A 21600-nucleotide genomic window follows, 5' to 3' on the forward strand; every position below is an offset into this window, starting at 1 on the left:
AGTTCATCTTGGGCTTTTACTAACAGAAGATCAGTGAAACTGCAAAGCATATCTGTCTGCATATTAAATTTCAGAATTTACTTGGCACTGCCTTCTGCTGCTGGTGGAATATGGTACTGGGTCCCTGGGAGGCCCCAGTTCTTTGTGCATTTGCAGAACACCTTTTTTAGCCTAGTTTAAGGGCAGACATGCCACTTAGTCAAAGGTTCTGCTTTGAATCATTGAAAATTATTTTCCTTGGTGCATGTTTTTGCAAGCTACTTGTAGAAATCAATGGTTTGATTGCTTTTCCTGCTTAATTGATCTACTCAATTCACAGACTGCTTCAGTTACCCTTTCAGACCACATCTTGGTGTGCATCCCACTCCTTCAAAAGTAACAAAAAGTTAAGCACTTAGCCACTTTGTATCTCATATGCAAAAAGGGAAAAGCTCCTCATCCCACACATCTTTTCATACTGTATACACATGTGCAAGTAATTTAGTGAAGAAATGGCACATGACACGTTAGTATATTTTATTAGCAATTGGCACTGCCATACCAGTATTTTGCTTTTGAAATAATGGCAGAACTTGCTAAGATTGCTGCTAAAATCAAAGGCTGAATCTAGCACTGCATTCCTGTTTCTGAGTCTTAGCAGGAAGAGACAAAAAGCAAAAGATACAACAAAAGTATTTTGATAAACAAATGTCACCCACTTTAAAGTGTTGAATCTCAGTTTAATTTTTCCCATGCTACATAAATAGCCTCTTCACTTCCTTTAGCCTTGCAGTTTTTCATTTCCCACTGTTATTCAAACAAAATAAAAAAAACCTAGTTATATTTATGAGGACTCTATATTTACTCAGTTTAAGGGTTTTTGTTTCTTCAGTAAATGTACTTAATAAAATTAAATGCTCTGGGAATGTGCCAGAAATGCTGTCAGCCACTATGGCAAGCAGATGGATGAAGTTTCAGCTGAATGTGATGTGCCCAGGTTACTTTGTTCATTTAGAAGCTGATGACCACAGTCACTGGATGTACTAGAGTAGCCTGTGAGGATGCGTTTTTAAAGAGCTCAGAGTCACAATTTCATACTCCCAGCACCTATGGGTTTACTGATAAACTTGGCCCTATCCAGGCATTGAATTGGGTTCTAGGACCTGGCCACTCAGCACTAAGGCTGGATGTGAAGGCAATCTAGCTGCAGCATCTGTCCCCCCCCCTTGACTGCCAGGGTTGATTCTGCTGTTTTGACTGGTTAGGCTGGTTGTACCCTTCCTCCTGCAATAGCTCCATGTGTGTCCCTCCCAAAGCTGCACACTCTGTTGCAGAGGACAACCTCCCCAATAGATTTTTTTGTCTGGAAAGTGGCCCAGTGGAGAAGGGTCTGAGAGTGCTGTCGACAGCTGGCTTAACATGAGCCAGTGTGTGCCCAGGTGGGCAAGGAGGCCAAAGACATCCCGGCCTGTATCAGACACAGCGTGGCCAGCAGGACCAGGGCAGTGACTGTCCCCATGTACTTGGTGCTGGTGAGGCCACACCTTGAGTGCTGTGTCCAGTTCTGGGCTCCTCATTGCAAGAAAGACATTGAGGTGCTGGAGGGTGTCCAGAGGAGAGCAACAGAGCTGGTCAAAGGTTTACAGGGGAAGTCGTATGAGGAGCAGCTGAGGGAGCTGGGCTTGTTTAAGCTGGAGAAAAGAAGGCTCAGGGGAGACCTTGCCACTCTCTACAACTACCTGGAAGGAGTCTGTAGCCAGGTCAGTCTCTTCTGCCAGGGAACCAGCAGCAGCCCAAGAGGAAATGGCCTTAAGTTGTGCCAGGGACAATTCAGGTGTGATATCAGGAAAATGTTTTTCACTGAGAGGGCATTTGAGCATTGGAAGAAACTTCCCAGGGAAGTGGTAGAGTCACCATCCCTGGAAGTGTTCAAGGAAAGACTGAATGTGGAAATTAGTGCTATGATTTAGTTGACATGGTGTGTTCTGTCAAAGGTTGAGCTCAGTGAACTGGGAGATCTTTTCCAACCTTAATGATTATATGATTCTAAGACAAACAAAACCTAATTGTGTGCATTGCTCACCCACTGAGCACCAAGCCTGGGTGAAAACGTGTCTCAGAGCTCTGTGGTTACATGTAAATGCATATACACATCAACATGGTCAATGTCCCTTCTACATAAATGTACACTGAGCTAGAGGTGAATTTTTTATTTTTTTGGACAGGCCTTTCTAAAGTTGGCTTGATTGTTTATTTTTTCATTGTATTTCTTACTGTGAAAACTCTGAATGTACTACTCTCTCAGATAAATTTTTCATTATGTTTTCCACAGAACTTCATTAAAATATTATGTATTGAAAAATAATATTCTTCTAGTAAGCTTAGAAAATTGAATAGGATTTTGTCGATTCAGGCTCAGATTTGTTGTTTAGAGGAATAGGTGTTGAAATTGGGCACTGAAATATTGACTTTTAGTTCTTAATAGTATTTTTTGTGTTGTGTTATGTTATCAGATTAGTTAAATTTACTTATAGAATTCACACAGCATCAATGCCTTTTCTTCCTGTCACTTTGCCCTTTGGTCAGTAGGCTGGGGATGGGCAAGAGGTTGGGAGAGGACACAGCCAGGAAAACTGACCAGATTGATCAAAGAGATAGTTCATACTATATAAAAACATGTTCAGTAATCAATAAAAGTAGAGGTGGAGGAAGGAGTGGGATCTTTGGCTTCTGGGATGGCCATTGCTTATGCACTGACTGGGGAATGGGGAAGGGATGTCATTTGCATCCCTCCCTCCCTCCCTCCTCCAGATTAAACTGTTCTTATCTCTACCCACGAGTTTTCTTGCTCTTGTTCTTCCTGTTCTCTCCATCCTCCCTCTGTGGGAGCAGCAGGAGAGAGCAAATGGCCACATGGTGCTTGATTGCTGACTATGTCCAGCCTGCTTCAACAGGTTTCTCTCTTTATCTTGATATAACTTGTAATATTGCATGTCTTGTGAGTAACACTGAATGTCTTTATTCCACCACTCCTGAAGATTGCATTGTAGAAAATTGCAGTGTTCTTCAACAAAAGCCTAGGTTGTTGCACGCATAGTGTTCCTTTTAGTAACCTCATTCCCTCCCAAAATTGATCTATCTTGTAGAGCTTTTTCTAATTGCTGTCACATTGCCTGGTTTCTGTCTCATTTTATTCTTATTCAGAGGTGTTAACATTTACGAGTTCCTGTAAATACTGAAATGGAAAAAGACAGCAGATCATTTTATCTCCTCTTTTGTTAATCACAAGGGAAAGGTTTGTGCAGTATAACTTTGAAGCATAGTAGTCATTATGCCAGGTCTAGTATTGTCATTAAACTCATGTGCAGACTATCCTGGAAACTTTGATACTAGCCAGTCTCTCTAACACTGGCATGAAACTACTGGTTGAAATACTGCAGACATAAGACAATTTACAGGATTAAGTGCAGGAGCAATGGCTTTTCATACCCCATAAGTCTCTCATTCTGATTCATGTGTGCTTTCAGAGTGTGAAGCTAAGTCCTTTAACAAGCAATAGAGTTAAGGCTACTGAGAATATACTTCCTGTAAACAAGGTGATAGATGGCAAAATGATGTGCCCGTGTATCTCTTCCCTGTCTGTACATTAATTTTAAATAGGAGTTGAATTAAAAAAGGTCATTGAGCAAGCCCTGTTCCCTCAATGGATTGTTTTTGGTGCTGACGCACAAGCAAGAATGGTAAAGGCATAGTGGAGCTGATCGTGTCGGTGCCACAAGACACGTGAGAGTTACTACAGAGGCAGCTGTCTTTGCTACTGGCTGGTACAGATGCATGGAGTGCATAGGTAAGCCTTTATCTTCCAAGATCTTAGTCTTGTAAGTATGTCAGAACTGCTGTTTCCACACTCCTTCTGGAAGAAAATATATTGCTTGGAATATAGAGCAAGTACATGCATGTGTAAATCTTGATGGTGTTTGGACAGCTTCTAAGCACCTAAAAATGTTTTGTATTCATTTATATTAACCCAAACAGATTAAAATCATATTTATCCTTGAACTGGGGCCTGCTTCCAAAAGCTCTCATGCATATAAGGAATTGCCAGGGGAAGTCTCCTGTCACAGGTCGCTGAGACACTACATCCTGTGATACAGCCTCTGAGGGAGTGCTTTGGTGCTTGGGACCAAGCAGGTCATACCAGACCTAGGAAATTTCTTCTGCCTTTCTCAAGCCCTCATCCCTCACCTGTTGCTGCGCTGCTAAAGAAGTGCTGAGGTTGGCATAAAGAGCCAGTGTATCTCTGTAACTTCTGCAGCATCATCTGCCTCCAAGATTTCCAGGAGAGACACAAACTCTCAAATCCTAGCAAATCCCAAGTGTCCCAGGTTCCTCACTGCAGACATGGCTGAGGGCTCTGTAACACAGGCAGTGAAAAACCCAAGCATGAATTCACCTTGACTCGGGTTGCATTTGTGGAAATCCAGCAGGAGTTTTGGTTGCCGTGAAGTCCTGAGATAGCTAAATGTTTGGTTTATCTTTCTGTCAGACTCTTGGAGGTCTCCTAGGTGCGTAGGAATTACTGTCTTTTGTGAGTGAGGGCACTTTGCCCTTCATCTGAGCTTAATAGTGCAGGCATGGAGGGCAGAGTGGGTTGCTTGGAGCTTCCTGGAAGGAGGAAAGATGGGTTCTTGTTTCTGGTTCATAGTGACCTCAGGGGACATGAAGACCCTGGCAGCCTTAGGGCTTAGCCCTGTCGGAACATTATACTTTGCCTCCTAGTCTGAACAGTAGAAAATCAAGATGTTCCCTCTCCAGGAAAAGCACAGGGTGAGAATTGCATTAGCCACACTATGAGATTACTCTCCTCTCTCAGGGCTTCTAGTTAATATAATTCCCCTTCTTTTTATTTTTTTTCTCTTGCTGAAACAAGTCTGCCTGTGTTAAACAACAGACCCTTTTCCTCGGTTTTGGCCAGAGGAGGAAGCCTTTGTCCCGATCTCCTGGCAGCTAGCCAAGGCAGTCGGGATGTGGGCCAGGAGGGGGTGAACTTGAAAGGAACAGTGTGTTGTTTCTGCTCTGGTAGCATTCTTCCTTCTTCAGCAGTGCCTCGGCCCCTGGCTGCCTTCAGTCACTCATTATACACAAAAGAACCTAAGGGCAAAAGAGACAATTTTCTCTTGATCGCCTGTAACTTGAAATAATAAGAAACAAAACCATTTTGGGGCTTTCAGTTGTGTGTGTGGAGACATGGTTGGGATGAAAATCTTCTTGTAACTGGCAACTTTCTCACAAGAGAGAAAAGAACCAAGAGCACCTTTTTTTCCCCATTTTAATAGCCTTCATACTGTAACATCCATCTTCCCAGTCCTGTATCTCCTATCAGTTGTGATTTTGCCTTGGCAGGGCATAAGTTTTGTTACTGGATATTACTTGTATCCTAGTTAGCATTTTTGCATTCATTTTCATTTCAGTAGTTATATAAAGAAATAAGCAGTGATATGTATGCTCTTGGAAGACTTAGGCTTAAGTCTAAGAGGCTAAGAGTATAAGAGGCTGCATTTAGAATTAAGAATTTTTAGGGCTATAGTCTCGAGATTTTTTTGAAAACATATAGGATTATTTCCCATTCCTGCAAGGCCTGATACTACAGGGTGGTGACCACTAGGTTTGAACAGTCAAGAAGTGAAAAACATAGCAAATTGGGTGTTCAGACATCTGCCAAAAAAGACACTCACACTGAGGTATCTGAAATGCAGTGACAAAAAGGCTTTTGCATGTGGTGCTTCTCACTTGGAAGCTGACGCAAGCAAAATGTTTGAAATTTGAATCTGTGAAAGACTTAAATGGATCATTGGGTCATTGAGCTTGGCTTCCTGTGTGCTGCAGGCCACACAGTCTCTCTTCTGCAGAGGGACCAGTATCTGGAGTTCATTAATTTATCCATCACTGATGCAGAATTATCAAGTGATAGCCAATCAAGTGTGTTCATTTCGTACTAACAATTAATCACCTTCACCACTTCAAGAAGGCAGTGCTGTACTTCCAGTCTGCATATGTCTGGTTCCTACTTCCAACCCTTCAGTACCCGTAGTTTTCTCACCATGAAAATATGCAGATGCTGTAAACAAGTCACCTCTCAATCATCTTTTTTTGGTAAGCTGACCAAAGCAAATTTATCATCTTTCTCCAAAGTGTCCCTTTCAACCCCAGTGTTCATTCTGAGGCTGTTTTCATACTCTTCCTGATTTAGGATGTGGTTACAAAACTGCAAGCTATATGCCAGTGTTTTACTTACCAATACTATATATGGAAATAAAGATACCCTCACCTCTCTCCATCCCTCTTGGACATCTTAGCTTGCACAGCACGCCTCTTCATCATTTCCTTTCTGTGGACAAAAATCACAGATAGCAGCCTACCATGACTCGAAGCACAAAGGTGCCTGCTCTAGAATCTCAAGTGCTGGGCTGTATTTCTGCAGGCTTTCTGCGTTACATAGCTGTGGTGAAGCTTTTCCTGCTCATAAGCACTGCTGAAATTTGTCTCGGTCATTGCAACTCTCTCCTGTCTGCAAAAACGTGATAACGTTAGTATCTGATTAACCTACTATGCAGCACTGTTCACAAGCCATCTGTAAGAACCTATTTTTAAATTGTGGTTTTGTCAGATCCAGATTTGTCTGGATTCATTCAATAACTCTTAAACAGCTGTAAAAGATACGTTAGAAATTGCAGTGTATGAGCTGCAACCATAGCAGTTCTTTCGGCGACTCAAACTAGACAATCCTGGCATTTCCTCTGCAAATGACTTTGGTTTTGGCACCTCTAACTCTGTCTAGTTCAACTTAAAAGTTGCTTAATGGCTATAAAAGTACCTAACCACATTCTCATAAGAATCTGCCTGTTCATTCTACCAGTGTGGGTTATTTTTCAACTTTTCTTTTTCTTCTGTGTTAACCTACCTGAACTGGGAATGCAACATTAAAATGCACCAAATAAAGGAGTCTCTTAGAAGATCCTGCTAAGATTTGTTATCTGATCTTGTGTGAGATACAACACATTTCCAGGCTGAGGACAGACATCAGAGGCAGTGTGTGGTACAGGAGGGTTGGCTGAAGTGTCCCACGCAGCTGGAAATCCATGTTGTTGGATTCACAGCTCTGAACTGGTAGGAGCAAAGGCATAGCACTGTGACATTTCCAGGAGGAGAGTTTAGAGATTTCTTTATAAAACTTAGTGGTTGGAGAAGAGACTTCAGAGAGTAGTAGCTGGAGAAAGCTATGTATTAGCATTGCTGAGTGTGTTGTATGGCAAGTGTTTCATGATAGTGATGTAATGCCTTTAACAGCTCAAGCTATGTAAGAGCACTGTTGAATTCATATTGCTGTTGCACCGTCCAGTTGACAGCCAAACCAGTGCAGTGCTGACCTCTGCAATATTTTCTAAATATATGTTATTTGTATAGTGTAAGATGTTTGAGATTTATGTGCTTATCAGCCCAAGGTACTCCTTATATTTATCACTCATTACTCACTTTTTTTTTTCTTTTTCTTCCTTGCTGTGGTTTTATATCATGCCTCCTTAGTGTTTACATCCTTGAACATCAGTAATTGTTTGATTATGTGTTTTTTTAGATTATCTCTTTGAACTCTTCCTGGATAATCTCTGTTTTGGCATTCCTCCATTTTTCTGTGCCACCTTGCATTTATCAGAGCTTCCTGCATTTTTTTTCTATGTTAATATAAATAATGAAATTATATGAGGTTAACAGGGAGACTGTTCTTTCCTCCAGTTTCTTTATTAGTTGTAGTGGTAAGGAAGAAGAAAACATTCTGTCTCACCTAGTTCCATCATTTTACAGTGTCTGGGCCAATTACAGGCTGGGGTATTTGCTCCCAAGATCCTGTTTGATAAATAATAGGATGTTCCATTGCCTAGGATTGCAGATCCCTGAAGTTCTGGGAGTTTCCATGACCTCTGGAGAGCTGCTCTTTCAGAGAGATCCATACCTGACCTTTAGGAGATAGGAAATGGCTGTGTGCTAGTGAGCGAGAGTTCTCCTAATGCTCTGGAGTTAGGAGTTGTTCTGTGTCAGCAAAGCACCACAATAATTCAGGACAGAAGTGCTAAAACCAAGCAAGCATTGCTGTGAGGCTGGCATAACTGTCACCAGTATGCACATGGGGGTCCAGTCTTTATCTGTGTGTTGTTAAAACTTACACCATATTTTGTCAGTGTGAATAACTGAGAGTAAACCAGTGGTCAAGAGGGTAGTAACTGGGATTCATGGTATTTCAGATGAAGTTGGTAGATACTGTGGGACAAATTGCTACTTCAAAACATCAGTTTTGATTTTTAATATATTTCTGCCTGGTCAGTGTCTCTGTTAGATTTTCTCCACCATCCCTGCTTTCCATTAACAAACGTGAGCCTAATCAAGGTGCTGCCTCACAGAGTGTGGCTGCAGCCCACCATCCCTCCTCCAGCTTGGATCCAGGGACCTGCCCTGGGCTGAGACTCCTGAGCAGCAGTAGCCCAGTGGCCATGGGAAAAACATGCAAGCCCAGCACATTGGTGTCTCATCCATTCTTCCTGAACTGTCCTTTTCTAGATATCCTTCAAGTGCCAGGCTAAAAATTTCAAGCTTGTGAAGCAAATCAATTGTGCCAGAAAACGTTTTGTTAAGCTGCAGTTGAACATTCTGGGGGAGATCATTTCTAGCATAGCCATCAGAGCCCTGGCTGGCACCGCAGCAATGAGAGGCAGATCAAGCAGAGAGCCTCGCTCCTTAACACGTCACATCTAACCACAGTGACATACATTTCTTTCCATTTAAAACTCTGGAGAAGTAGGTATGTGCTGTAGCTCAGCTGCATGCAATTGAGACACGGGGCCTCCCTGCCCGTTGCAGGAAATGAGTTTGCTGTGTCTGCGACAGCCGTGGTGTTCTCACAGCCATGGCAGCAGCGCAGCTCGCCGTGCCGTTCTTCCACTGCGGGTGTGAGCCCGGCGAGCCCACAGCTCTGCTGGCCCCCAGCCACCCTGTGCCACCTCCAGCCTGCCTCACCTCTCCTCAAGGGTCCCCAGGGGCACTGGCTCCCTGTGCCTTCATCCAGGAGCAGCTCTGAGGAGCAGCCTCTGCGTGGCACCCTCTGTGTGGCACCCCCTAAAACAGCAGGACACTGGAGAGCACATAGTTCTGAACGTTTCTTCTGAGGTGGAGAATGCCTTTAGGATTATTTTGTCTAAATATGGCAATTCAGGGTTTTTGGAGCCACAAGTTATAAAACTCACTTTTCCCTATGGTTTGGATTGCTGCAGTGAGTAATGTCCATTTCTTAGTTTAAAAAAAAAAAAGTGAGAGTGTGGAAAGTAACAGTAAACACTCATCAAGTGGTCAAGTGGTAACCCAAAAGAATTTAATTTTCTTCATTCCTATCTGCATACCAGTTTAGTCTTAATTTAAGGTATGAGCAGCCTGCCCTGGGAGGTGCATTACTGTATAGTACATTCTTCTAGTAATTTAAAATAATGCCAAAGCAAACATATTTTTTAAAAAACAACCCTAAGAAGTAAATGGTATAGTTTGTTGCCCTCCATCTGGTTAGCTGTCTCAAAGGTCATAAAATGGGGGTCCTTTGGTGGGGCAGCGTGGTTTATGTAGCATATGCAGATTGGTATTTTGGCTTTAAGCCAGATCTACCTAATTTTCCATTTTACTTCTATGATGAGAATAGGTACTTGAGGTGACTTCAAGGGGCAGTTTGTGATTTCATCCATATTTGTATGAGAGAGCCTTTTAAGAGTATTTAAGATTAAAACATAGTCTAAATAAAGTTCAGGTACAAAAAAATAGCAGAGTTCACTTGTTTTATCAAAAGGCTGAGCTTGCAGCCAGGCACAGGCCCAGCTCGCACCATCCAAGAGCCCACACCTCACAGCTCTTTGTGCTCTGCACTTCTGATGATTGTGCTGCAAGGCGAACAAACAGGAGCCAGAAAATTTACACAGCCCCTGCAGCCTTCCAGAGTGTGGCTGTTTCTCTCTGTTCAAATGTGTGCTTCTGTAGTCATGGGTGTGTGAACAGAGCAGAGAATTGTGCTCACCCAGAAACTCCTGTGCCACTGCAACAGCAAATTCAGAGGAGGAGTGTATTGTGCTGCCAGGGTGGCACGGAGCACTGGGCTGCTCCCTGCCTGGCACACCAGTAGGACATTGCCTTTGGCTGCTCCTGCCCCCACAGACTGTCCCCTGAAGAGAACAGTCTCGTGCTTTTCACCTTGTCCTCGCTGGCAGTGCTCCTGGGCTAGGCACAAGTGCCTCTCTCTGCTGGTAGAGCAGCCACCGAAGGGAGCTGGAGCTGTGAAAGTGGCTTTCCCCACTTACAGTCCTGGAGGGACCATATAAGTAAAGAGCTTTTTCCAGTGAGCTAAACAGAGTGTTCTGTAGCAGAAATAACTTACGTAAAATAAAAACAAAGTTGGCAGGCAGTATAAAGGCTTAAGCTAATAAATGCAATATTTAGTAGTGTATATTTGCTGCTGAATTTGTAAAGAAAACCAGACTGCAAAGCTGGCAGGAGCTATCAGTTAAGCACAATAAAGAGGAGTGTCTTGAAGTGCTCAATAATCATAAGGAAGTTTTCTCACCCGAGGACAGACTGAGTAAATTGGCTTTTCTGGAATGTAGTCATCTCATACACATTAATGGTAATTTGAAGGTAATTTGAACAACTTGACTAAAAATTTAACAAGATGAGATATTTTATAGCATGTTAAAAATTGCATCTCTCTTCCTGCTTTTTTTGTATATTTTAATAATTTCATGACTGTCTAAATAAAACTAAGCAAATTGATAAACAGTCAGTAAATATAGAGCATATTTCACCTTACATCACTGTAATTAAAGAATAGAGGACTCTGTGTACTCAGTTGTTTAATTACTTATATATATGAGTAGAGAATGATTTCAGTGTAAACTACGAAGTTTGGTGTAAAAGTTCCATTTAATTACACAGTAGTATGTTTTATTAGTTACCAACTGATAAAAACCATTCTTTCTTTAGGGAAGGAATTAAAAGTATAGATGCAAAATAGAATTTGCTTTAGATAGTTTTAAATGCTTTAAATAATTTTTTTGTGGTTTAGAACAGTGTTGCTTTGGGAAAACTAGTCAACATATCTTCTCTTTGTATCATCCTTCCTGCGTTTCAAATTACTCTGCTGCAGATGATAATCAAAACTATTTCAGATATAAATTTGTTTTTCTGCACCAGTTGGGTGTGACACAATGAAGTCCAGTGATTAGAAGGATGTCCACCCCAGTAGCACTTGTCTCATGTAGTATTATTAAAATGTTCTGATTTGTTTTTCTCTAATTCTTTTACTCTGAAGGAGGAAAATGTGTAATCACCCAGTGAAAATTGAATTTTTTTACAAGTGTGGATATCTTAAACTATATAATCTTTCAAAATTTAAAGAAAGCAGTTCATGTTCAATGGCGTGCTCTGCCAATCTGTTGTACTTTTCAAGATTTAAAATCTTGTACCAACTTTTTGTCTAAAGATCATTGCTGTTGTGTGTGCTAGATGGACTTACTAGTATTTTATTACCTCTTGGGATAAAAGGGTTTGTCTTTGTATACAGTTCCTCTCTTCCCTAAAAAGCCGTTCTTGATTTTTCTCTTGGATAAACATATAGCTTGTGAGATCCTAAGAATACCTTACTTTTCCTGCTAGGAGCCAGACTGCATCCCTTAGCTTTATGTGTAAGCAATTGTGAAAATCTGTTTCTCTGCAGAGATGTTAAGGATTTGTTAAGCTTTGCTGGCAGGTGCTTTAGAAGACCTCCATTTGTTCTGCTCACATGAGCAAAACTCTGCCCATGGTAAAATCACATTTTGATTCAGGGACTCCCTCTGGAAGTGAGGGTGGTTGCTGCCACTGGAACCCAGCTGGAAACATTTAATGTTCTTTGTTGTCTGCTTCCTCCATGTAAGCTTTTCCTTTGCCGTCCTTCATGGCCTGACCCTTTTGAATACTTGTGACCTGAACTGCTGTTACAATGAGAATGGGGTCCCATGTTATATATTTAGGATGAAAATACTTAGGATGCTCTGGCAGGCAATTGCCATCTAGAAAAGAGCAAAATTATTGCCTTCAGATTTTGCTTTACACCTCATTTAAATACATTCATCTCCAGTGATAAACTCATTTATTGGGAGAGAAGGCAAAGAGACAATTCAGTGGTTTTGTTAGTAACTCTAATTCCTTATCAACAATAAAAGGTTTGCATTTCAGTTTACCAAAGCAAAAGTGTCAGGATGAACAAAAAAGTAGTGAAATCTTCCAGGGCATGACAGGAAGATGAGTCTAGTTCCATTAACAGGTATAACAGGTTGAGAAAGTTAACAGGCACAGTTTGATCCTAAGGTGTCATGGTAATGCCAACAGTCCTTCGGTGCTACCCCTGAGATGAATTCAGGTTGACAAGTATCTGTTTAGACTTGAACTATAATAAAGCACAACAGAGACAAGTCACCATATGCCTCATAGGAAATAATTGATTAGTTAAGCTTGGTGGCGTGCCTGATGTCAAATTTCCAAAGCTAGGCCAGATTGTGGGTTTCTCTACGTGTAGCTCATGCTCATAGTTCATATGACATGGTTTGCATTTTCAGGTAACCATTGACAATTAGGATCTTTGGTGACTGCAGACACTGTGTGAACTAGCCACATTTAAACATGCAAGTCTGACTTCAAACATCTGTATTTTTTCATAGCTTGTTAAAAGTAAATCCGTTGTTAGAGACAACTTCAACTCATTTTTATCAGTAATGTAGCAGGACCATGCCTTAATGTTTAAGTTGAAAAGTTTACGTCCAGCCTCACTAATCAGTGCCCACCATGTTGCTTGTTGTTCTTTCTTTACAGAACATAGGAAGCTTGGCAATCTGACTGTGACAGTGAAAAAGACCGTCCCCTCTCCAGAAGCAATACAGATCCTCTACCAACGCATGAGATATGAATATGAGTTTTATTACTATGTCAAAGAACAATTCCACCTGCTAAAGCGCAAGTTTGGACTGAAGTCTCATACCAGGAAACCAAGTCCCAGACCTGAGTTCTTCATTCCTTCTCCCCTGGAAACAGAAGAACCAATAAATGATGAGGAAGAAGATGATGAAAAGTGGCTAGAGGATATCTATAAAAGGTGATGGATGGAAGAGCTATCCTTTCTCTTCTGGTGACCCCTCCAGCTTTCTTAAGATTTTTTTTTAATTATTATTAAAAGTGATTCCTTAAGGAACTGAGTTAATGCGCAGCGGATTTGAAATGGAACAGAAGAGATCATTCCCACATGCTGGAGCCATTGGGAGATACCTGATTTTGCAGGTTTGATTCATTATACAGTGTTGGCTCTATAGCGTCCTTGCTACAGCATAGTTCAAGAGAGAAGGACCTGCCATCTGTCACAAAATAACTTTTGGAATACACAGTAGTCCTTCGTGAACTGCAAAATACAAAAGAATAGATTAAGCATTCTTGAAAAGCAGATCTTACAGAATCTCATCTCTCTCTGTGACCAGAAAAACTTCATGGCATAACACTGTGGCATGAACTACAGGCAGTGAGCCGTTTGGGAAGAGTGCCTCTTTCTGTCCAAAGCACACTGGTATCCCAGTGGTATGGTCAGAGCCATTGCTTTGTCTTCCAATCCAAGGATACCAAGTTCAGAAAGAAGCTAGGTAACTGCTCCTGGAATTACCTGTGCCAGAGGAGCGGGGCTGCTGTTCTGCCAAATCAGTACTAGTGAGTGTAAGGCAAGCTACAGGAACCAGATATTTTTGGTAAAACCTTCTAGTTCATAGAGTGGGACACAATATCAGGTCAGTGAATGGCAACAACAAATTTAAATGTCAGCTGTTGAGTATGTTTCTATCAGACTCTAAAGGAAAAGGTGTAACATGTGGGGTTTATGTTCAAGAATGGTATTTTTAGATTTTTATTATTCTTTTGGGTCACAAATCCAAAGACATGCAGAAAAAGCTACTCATTAAAAAGCTCAGGTGATCTGGAGCTCCTATTAAGCACGACCTGTGTTTCTGCAACTGCAGAATTTAATTGTTCACATCTGAATCTGAATGCAGCTTCCCCACCAGCACCAACACCAAACTCCTGCTTTTAGTGTGGCTAGAAGGAAAATTAACAATATGAGCATACACAGCTTCTCTAGTTGAAATAGTTCAGGATCATCAAACAAATACAAGAAGATGCACTCTCTGAAACCAAAGCTGATTCAGTGACAGGTTGTTAAGAGAGTCACTGTGAAATCTGCCCTAGTTAATCACTACAAATATTATCTGCCAACACTAGAAAAGATTGATGGAAGCTGGTGAAAGAGGAGTAGCACCACTAGGTGAGGTGCTGTTTTTTTTCAGGTGGGGGTCCCTGGAGTGGGATTCCCTGTGATGTGTGGGTGTGCTGGCTGTTGGCCAGCCTGCCAGCCCTGGAGGTGCAGAAGTGACAGACCCACAGGCAGCCCTGGGCAGAGCTCTTTGGCCTTCTGCTACACAGCAGAATAGGGGATAGTTTGGGGTTTTGATGAGGCCTTGGCCTCTTATGCACCGTCGTTGCCAGAGAAAGCTGGACTAACAGAGAATAAGAGCAATAAATTCCTGTCCCCAGAGCACAGGAAAGAAGCAGGTACAAGATGTCGCAACTGCTTGCCAGGATGAGGACAATCCATCTCTATCTCACATCCTTTCTTAAACATGTACCAGAAAATTTTTGGTTCCTATTCCACAGCTGTTATCTGCAAGCTGTTATCATACTTTACTTTGCTACATCAAGCAAAAGTTATTTTGTGATGGATGAAGCATATAAACTCAGGATCAGCTCAAATGGGCTTTTCAAGGGTTTCCTCTTCCATGAGCCTGCTGAGAGCCAATAGAAATTATGGTCAATCTTCAGTCTTTACCTATACACAGAGAATAAAGGAGAGTTAAGACAAGATGCTAACTTACAGAAAATACTAGGAAGAAGATTCTGTTCTCATTATTAACATCCCAGGTTGGTGGTAGCAATGCACTACTGTGGGGGAGCACATTAAAGAAAGCTGAAAATGGCACAGATAGTAACTAACATACTAGCTAAAATATGAATCTGCTGCATTGTATATTTTAAGTGGTTTCTATGAAATTACATTGAAAGAGTAATGATTAGTTTACACACTGTGGAGCTGTTATATTTTGGAAAGAACTAGTATTCTCATGTTTCTGAAATTCTGTTTGAATCCTTTTTCTGCCAATGTTTTAACAGAATATAGTCACTTAACACATTCACCCTTCCTGAGAGTTCACTGCCGCTTTCAGTAAAGTCTGTTTCTATCTGTTTGTTTATTTAATGGTATCTTCAGCCATCACTACTTATAATCTAAATACAGAAGCTGCTTTGTGATTTACTTGCTAGGTTTTAATATTGTTGTATTTTCGTAACAATCAACCTGGCCTCTCCTCAAATGGTAGTTCTTAAATTTATCTGGCACATAGCATCTAATATTCCTGGTCCTATGGCCTATTTCTCTGTCATCAAATAGATTTTGCTTAACTTTTAAAAGGTATGTTATAAGCTGGTAAATCTTTGACTTATTTATTGAAACTTTTCAGCACATTCCAAATTCTAAGTTGCTCAGGAAGAAGTTGATTTAAATAGTTATATTTGGGTCTGATGAATATTTCTTATTCCAAAAAAAAAAATCACTATTTGTAAGCCTTTAGTCCGCAACAACTTTGTAGAAAATGCCAACTTTGAGATCTTTGTGTGGGGGAAAAGGTGGCTGTTCAACACTTACCAAAATAAGAAAATATATGTCTACATTAGCTTAGCTATAAATGAAGCAACATATGTTTTGGAATGAAATCTTCTTTAACTTATTCACTACTATCTCCTGAAATACCAATAAGCCATATGATTCTTTATTTTTCAATCCAATGATGTTTAAAAATAAAACTTGCACATTTCTTCCTGCACCATAGTCCTCTTGCTTACACTAGTTTTCCTGCCTGGGTACAGTGGCTGTGGGTCGGATGCTGGAGTTGCACCCAGCAGAGCAGGGCTGGGTACGGCATAGGGCATCCTCTGAATACTTGAGCAGTAAGCCTGGAGCAGGTTGCTCCTGGGTTATTCCATCTCCCAAGCTATCTGGAGGTGTGAGCTGAGGTCTGAATTGTTTTACTCACCTGAGGTGTGTGGTCAATACATACAAGTACATTGTCCAGTGTTCTATGGCAGCTAAGTAGAAGTTTTATCGAGGGGAGAAACAACTTAGTCTCCATACACTGCATTTTTGCAAGATACGGTGTTTGATGGCCAGGCATAAAAGCTTCAGTAGTCAGAGTGATGTTACAATGTAGGTGAAGTATCAGTGCTTTCACACTAAAGACAGAATCAACTGTTGTTAAAATGCAGCATTCTGGAAAAAAAAATAAATTTTAGTCTTAAGTTTCAAGTGACAATGACAAATTGTGCCGTTTTTTGTTTCTGTTCAATTTACTTCTCTTCCACATGAATTTTGTTGGTGATGCAGGGCTAAGTCCCAGGTGTCTCAAATGTTCTCCACTTGAATGTAGAGAAGTAGCTTGGCAGAACTGAAAGTACATGAACCTGATGGTGTATTTAAAGCATTCCAGTTTCTTTGCAGTTCTTTTATCGTGGATCTTTGATGAATCATCTGAGTGTTAGGATGCAAAATGGTACATTGTAGCATAAACACACAAGCAAAGCCACGAAATTTAGATGTTGGAGAATACATCTGTGAATTCAAGCCATGGAATTTTTCCTCCTATCAGTATGTGATACAATTAAATTGAATGCACAGGTATGTTTTTTGACTAGCAAAGGAAACCACACTGCATGCCAACTTTCATCCTCTTATCAAATGAAAAAACATTGTCTGCCAAAGAATAAAATTCTACATTCTTTTAAAAAATAAAGACCTGATAATAAATTCCCAGCTAAGAGTAATGGTGCCCCGATCATTCCCTCCATTTTAAGAAAGGGAACATCTGTGATGTTAGAACATTAGCCTAAAACAACACAGCAACATTTTTGAGAGCTAAAATACTGTAATACAGTACCACAGCATTCCTTCTGTTTTATTTTTAAGGGCTCGGCCTTTTTTGCAAGGAGTTCAACTAACACATAAAACATTGTTGATCAGTCTGCTTGCACGAGCCAAGACCAGAGTAAAGAACTGAGTGTTGCTACACATAGACCTCCACACACAGATTCCATGGGAAGAACAAGGGTGTTGCCAAGCCTTGGAAGTGCCTTTCTCCTGGCAGTGGAATCACCAGAACACCTTTTGCAGGATCTGTCCCAAGGGAGGGTTTGCAACATTAGGCTCTGCTTAAGTACCCACAGGTATGGCAGGAAGGTGCCAAAAGGCAACTCCGTGAGAAATGGCCACTGGAGGGTAAAAAACTTCACTGCAGAATATTTAAAGTGGATGGGAAGGGATCTTGGTTTGAAGGTTGAAAGTTAAATTCCAACCAGCATAAATCAACTCCTGATGTCTCACAGCTGAGAAGCAGTCATAAGTTTTCTTTGGTTTGTCTGGAAATGGCGTTGTATGCCAAGCTGCAGCATGCAGTGAATGTCAAATCTAGGATGTAAGCTTCAGGAGATCAAGTGTGTGTGTAAGGAGAGCAGCAGCACACCATAATGGTTGAGTCTCAGCACCAATGGCTGACCCTGTCCCCTTGGAAGAGCCTGCAGTAAGGTTGTTGTGGGGGCAGTGGGATGGGGGAAGGGGAAGGTTTTCTGCAAACACAAATTTGGCCTTGCAGACACTGTAAGATAGCAAGATTTGGCCACTGGTTTATTTAAATGCAGATTTTGAATATAAACGTGGATTTCCTTTTCTGAGTCTGTAAAGGAGGAATGTGAGTTGGTTTTGTATTTAACTGATTGTGGCTGGAAGAGTAAGTTAATAAAACTGCTGTCAGGCAGGCACATAGGAGTGTGCTTTATGCACAGTTTTATCATCTCTCTGTTCCCTTCTTTGGATGCAATGGGCAAAAAAAAAAAAAAAAACCCAAAAGCAAAAGAATTCAGCTATACTGCTGGGCAATTGGTGCTGTGAAAAGTAAAGATTAGCAGGAATACGTGGAGGTGATGCTGTTCATAAGATTATTGGTCTAAACAATAATCTTATGAACAGCAAGGATGATGTAGAGCAACCAGCATCAGTGGCACACAAGCTGCTCACTCTGTGTCTTTGTCTTTTCTAGAAAATTTGATACCATGTTTCAAAATCAAATGCTTCTTCAAATTTGTGATTTGTACTGTTAAGTAGGACAGTACTGGATTTTTTATTTTTTCCTTATGCTTTCAAATTGCCACTTCACCTCACAAACTTGGCAGAGCATAAGCGCACAGCCCATTCCTGTATCTGATGTGCAGGAGCTCACCAGACACACGGATTTGATCCTTCTGCAAACGTCTCTCCAAGTGCAAGTGACAAGCAGAGTGAAACAAATCCTTGGCACAGTGTTGCTGCTAACAGGCGGAGTAATATTTAGTTACTGTGCCACAAGGGAAAGTATTCCTGCAGTTCTCCAGTTTACTGCTGGAGACTTTGGATAACCTCAAGGGTCATGGGACAATTGTCAGGTAGCAAAAGCCCATTGCATGTCACAGTGTTGAACTCATGATCATCTCCAGTTTAGGTACAGGAAAGGAAGGGAGATGGTTACAGTACCAGACACAAGAGTCTGGCTGTGGTTTCCCACAGCACACAGGGCTTCCCCTTCTTGAAGCTTCCTATCTAGTTGTTGTGGTGGGAAGCTCAGGGAGAGGAAGTCAGCTGCAGTTGTTAGTCTCTGGCTCCTCAAAGAAGACAAGATTCTCAAGATCATGCTGGATAAACATGCTAGAAGAAGCGGCAATGGGGAACCTGTGCTTCACAGAAGAGCTGTGAGTCTTTTCCATTTTCACTTTCTCTGTCTGGTTCTATTTGGCTCTATTTGCTGGGGTCAGTCTGTGTAGGGTATTTCTTCACTAACCATATTGTCTAAACATCTTGGAAATTTATTCCTATGCTTATCCTTTTTGATCCACAGTGGAGGTAAAGAAGTGCTGTTATCCCCATTTCATACATTGGGAATGGATACAGCAAGTGTGTAAGTGATATTCCAAATGTCACACAGAAAAGTTGTGAAAAAGAACTCATTGATAATTTAGCCAAGTGTCTTAGTCCTTGAACTTTCTTTTCTGCTGTAAGATCAGCCCTAGATTGTAGAAGGCAAAACAGCTACTATGGAAAATTTTAGTTACTGGAATCTTTTCCTTAAAGCTGGGAAAACCTTTTGATTAACTGCCTAAATGTGAATGATGTTTTAGCCCTTCTGCAGACCATTTATTTCCTTTTGGGACAAAGATTAATTCCAAGTTTTATCTGTTCAGTTGCATACTAAAGACCTGCAGAAATTGTGTGGTTGTAAGATGTCATTGTGTTTGGGAACAGTGTTCCTGTAGCAGTTAGGAGGAGATAAACGGATAGATAGGTGGGTGAAGTCACATCTTGTAAATCTAGCCATTCTCAAGAATACAGTCACATTTTCTCCTGCAATATATGGCACTGGTAGCCTACCTGAAAAGTCATCAGACCAGTGTTCTGTATGTGGTCTAAGCTGTGCTTTCATTTGGTTTTCCACAATGCTTAAAAACCCTGAAAAAGAAGTGATGCCTCACTTTCAGCAACCACCACAGAGTGAGAAACGTTCTCACACAGCTCCCAAGTAGTCAGTTTTGTCTGATGTATTCATAAACCTGAACTCCTGATACCTTCTGCTTACCAGGCAGGGGAATATGCCTCTCACCTGAGAGAGCTGGTGCTTTCCTCTCATCTCTTCCCTGTCCTTCCTTCACTTGGACAGCACACATCATTAGAGCTTTTGCCTAAGTATTCTCAGGAGCATCTTAAGGAGGATTGCACAAATGTGGCCATAATCCTCTGTTCCAAGTGTCCGTGGAGATGCGTGAGCTGCCGAGCCTGGCTCTAAACTTTAATAGTGGGAGAAGGCTCTTGATTTTGAGCCCACCTTGCAGGTGTCAGCTTTGTTCCTGCTCCAGATCAAGTTTCTGTTCTGAGTGTTAGGACGGGTGCTGGCCTGTTTCTGTTGAAATAATGAGGCTTAGCAACACCAAATCCTTCCCCTCTGGCTCTGGGCCAGGAGGCTGAAATGCACTGGCAGGTAAGCCCATCGGGGTGCAAGGGAGCCTCCACAGTGTCAGTCCTCCCATGGGAGCAGAGACAGTGCCAGCAGCAGCCCTGGGGGCTGGTGTCTGAGTGGGGTGGAGGAAACTGAGCCAGGTTCTCACTCATGGTGTACTGGTGGGCACTTCTGCCAATCTCCCTTGGACGAGTTTCTGCTAGTCCTGTCAGCACTTGCAATGGAAAAGAAACTTTTTTTCTGCACTTCTTTGGACAGGAAGCTGGCAAAGAAAACCCAACAGTGCTTCTCTTCCACAGAGGCTGCAGAGATCCAGGGGACATGTCAGGGTGTGGGGGAGGGAAAGCAGCAGCCTCCTGCCTGCCCCACAGGGGCTGAGTTCCAAGCTCTTTCTCATCAGACCTAGGCAGGATGGTGCTGGAGGACAGTGCTTCATGAAAGCACTTTTTCCTTGAGGCATGAAAACCCAGCTCTTCGCAATGAGTTTGGTGTCAGAAACTTAGCCATGAAAACTCCTTGGAGTCTCTCTGCACAGTTGTAGCTTTCCATCAGGTTTTGCCTCAAAGAACATGATTTGGCCCATCAGCACTGGCTGGAAACTGAGGTTTCTAGTGACTCCACAATCCAGCCCTTGTCAGTCACGCCACTTGGGTCTGTGCATGGAGCTCTTTGTGATAAACCTCACTGGAATTTGGAAAACATTCAGCAAATTTGACCTCTACTGTGTCTTACAAATATCAGTGTCAAGAAGCATCATGCATGCTTTATCGCTCCAAAATGGGGAGAAGGAGATGGAATCAGTGCAGTCAGCTCTGATTTTCCAAAATATCTTCTGAGTTAAAAAAGCTTTTTGCTTCTCAGAAAGAAAATACAATGTCCTCTTTTTGCCCTGGGACTGGGGTTTTTTCTTAAACTTACTCTAAATCCTTATGGACATGGAGTGGTCAACTCAAAGGAGCCTAAAGCGTTTTTGTCTCCTGTAGGTAGAGCACTGCAGCAGCCAGCTCCAGCAAGGAAGGCAAGGTGAGACCCAGCCCCTTTCTCTGTTTTCACCACAAGAAAGGGAACAGAGGCATCGAAAAACCTTGGCCAAGAACAACTCTGACCAAAGTTAGGAGCATCTTACTTCTCTACAAAATAGAAAAGTGCAAGATAGATAGCAAAGCTCACTGGGGCAATCCAGGGAAAACACATCTAGCTGCAGGTGAGCATCTTTTCCAAAAGCTGCTGCTCCTGCTAACATAAGGAAGAACAGACCCTTTCTTCCCTTGACAATGGATGTGGTCCCACAGTGCCCCCTCCCTAGCCCCCTGGCAGAGCTGCTCAGGCTATGGGTGCTGTGGCAGGGGGCAGATGAGGATGCCTTGGGAGCCTGCTGAATCGCTGT

The 21600-nt window shown here is 41.9% G+C and overlaps 1 protein-coding gene across 1 annotated transcript in view; it reads left to right on the top strand.

Annotated features, from left to right (window-relative positions):
- UST (uronyl 2-sulfotransferase) overlaps window positions 1-16990 on the top strand; it is a 152020-nt gene extending 135030 nt beyond the window's left edge. Inside the window, exon 8 of the mRNA XM_038131414.1 lies at window positions 12910-16990. Within this exon, the coding sequence (XP_037987342.1) occupies window positions 12910-13193 (284 nt within the window). The 3' untranslated portion in view covers window positions 13194-16990. The remainder of the gene's footprint in view (window positions 1-12909) is intronic.
- The last annotated feature ends 4610 nt before the right edge of the window (window positions 16991-21600 follow it).

The sequence above is a fragment of the Motacilla alba genome, chromosome 3 (genome assembly GCF_015832195.1).
Source record: "Motacilla alba alba isolate MOTALB_02 chromosome 3, Motacilla_alba_V1.0_pri, whole genome shotgun sequence".
Classification (NCBI taxonomy): Eukaryota; Metazoa; Chordata; class Aves; order Passeriformes; family Motacillidae; genus Motacilla; species Motacilla alba.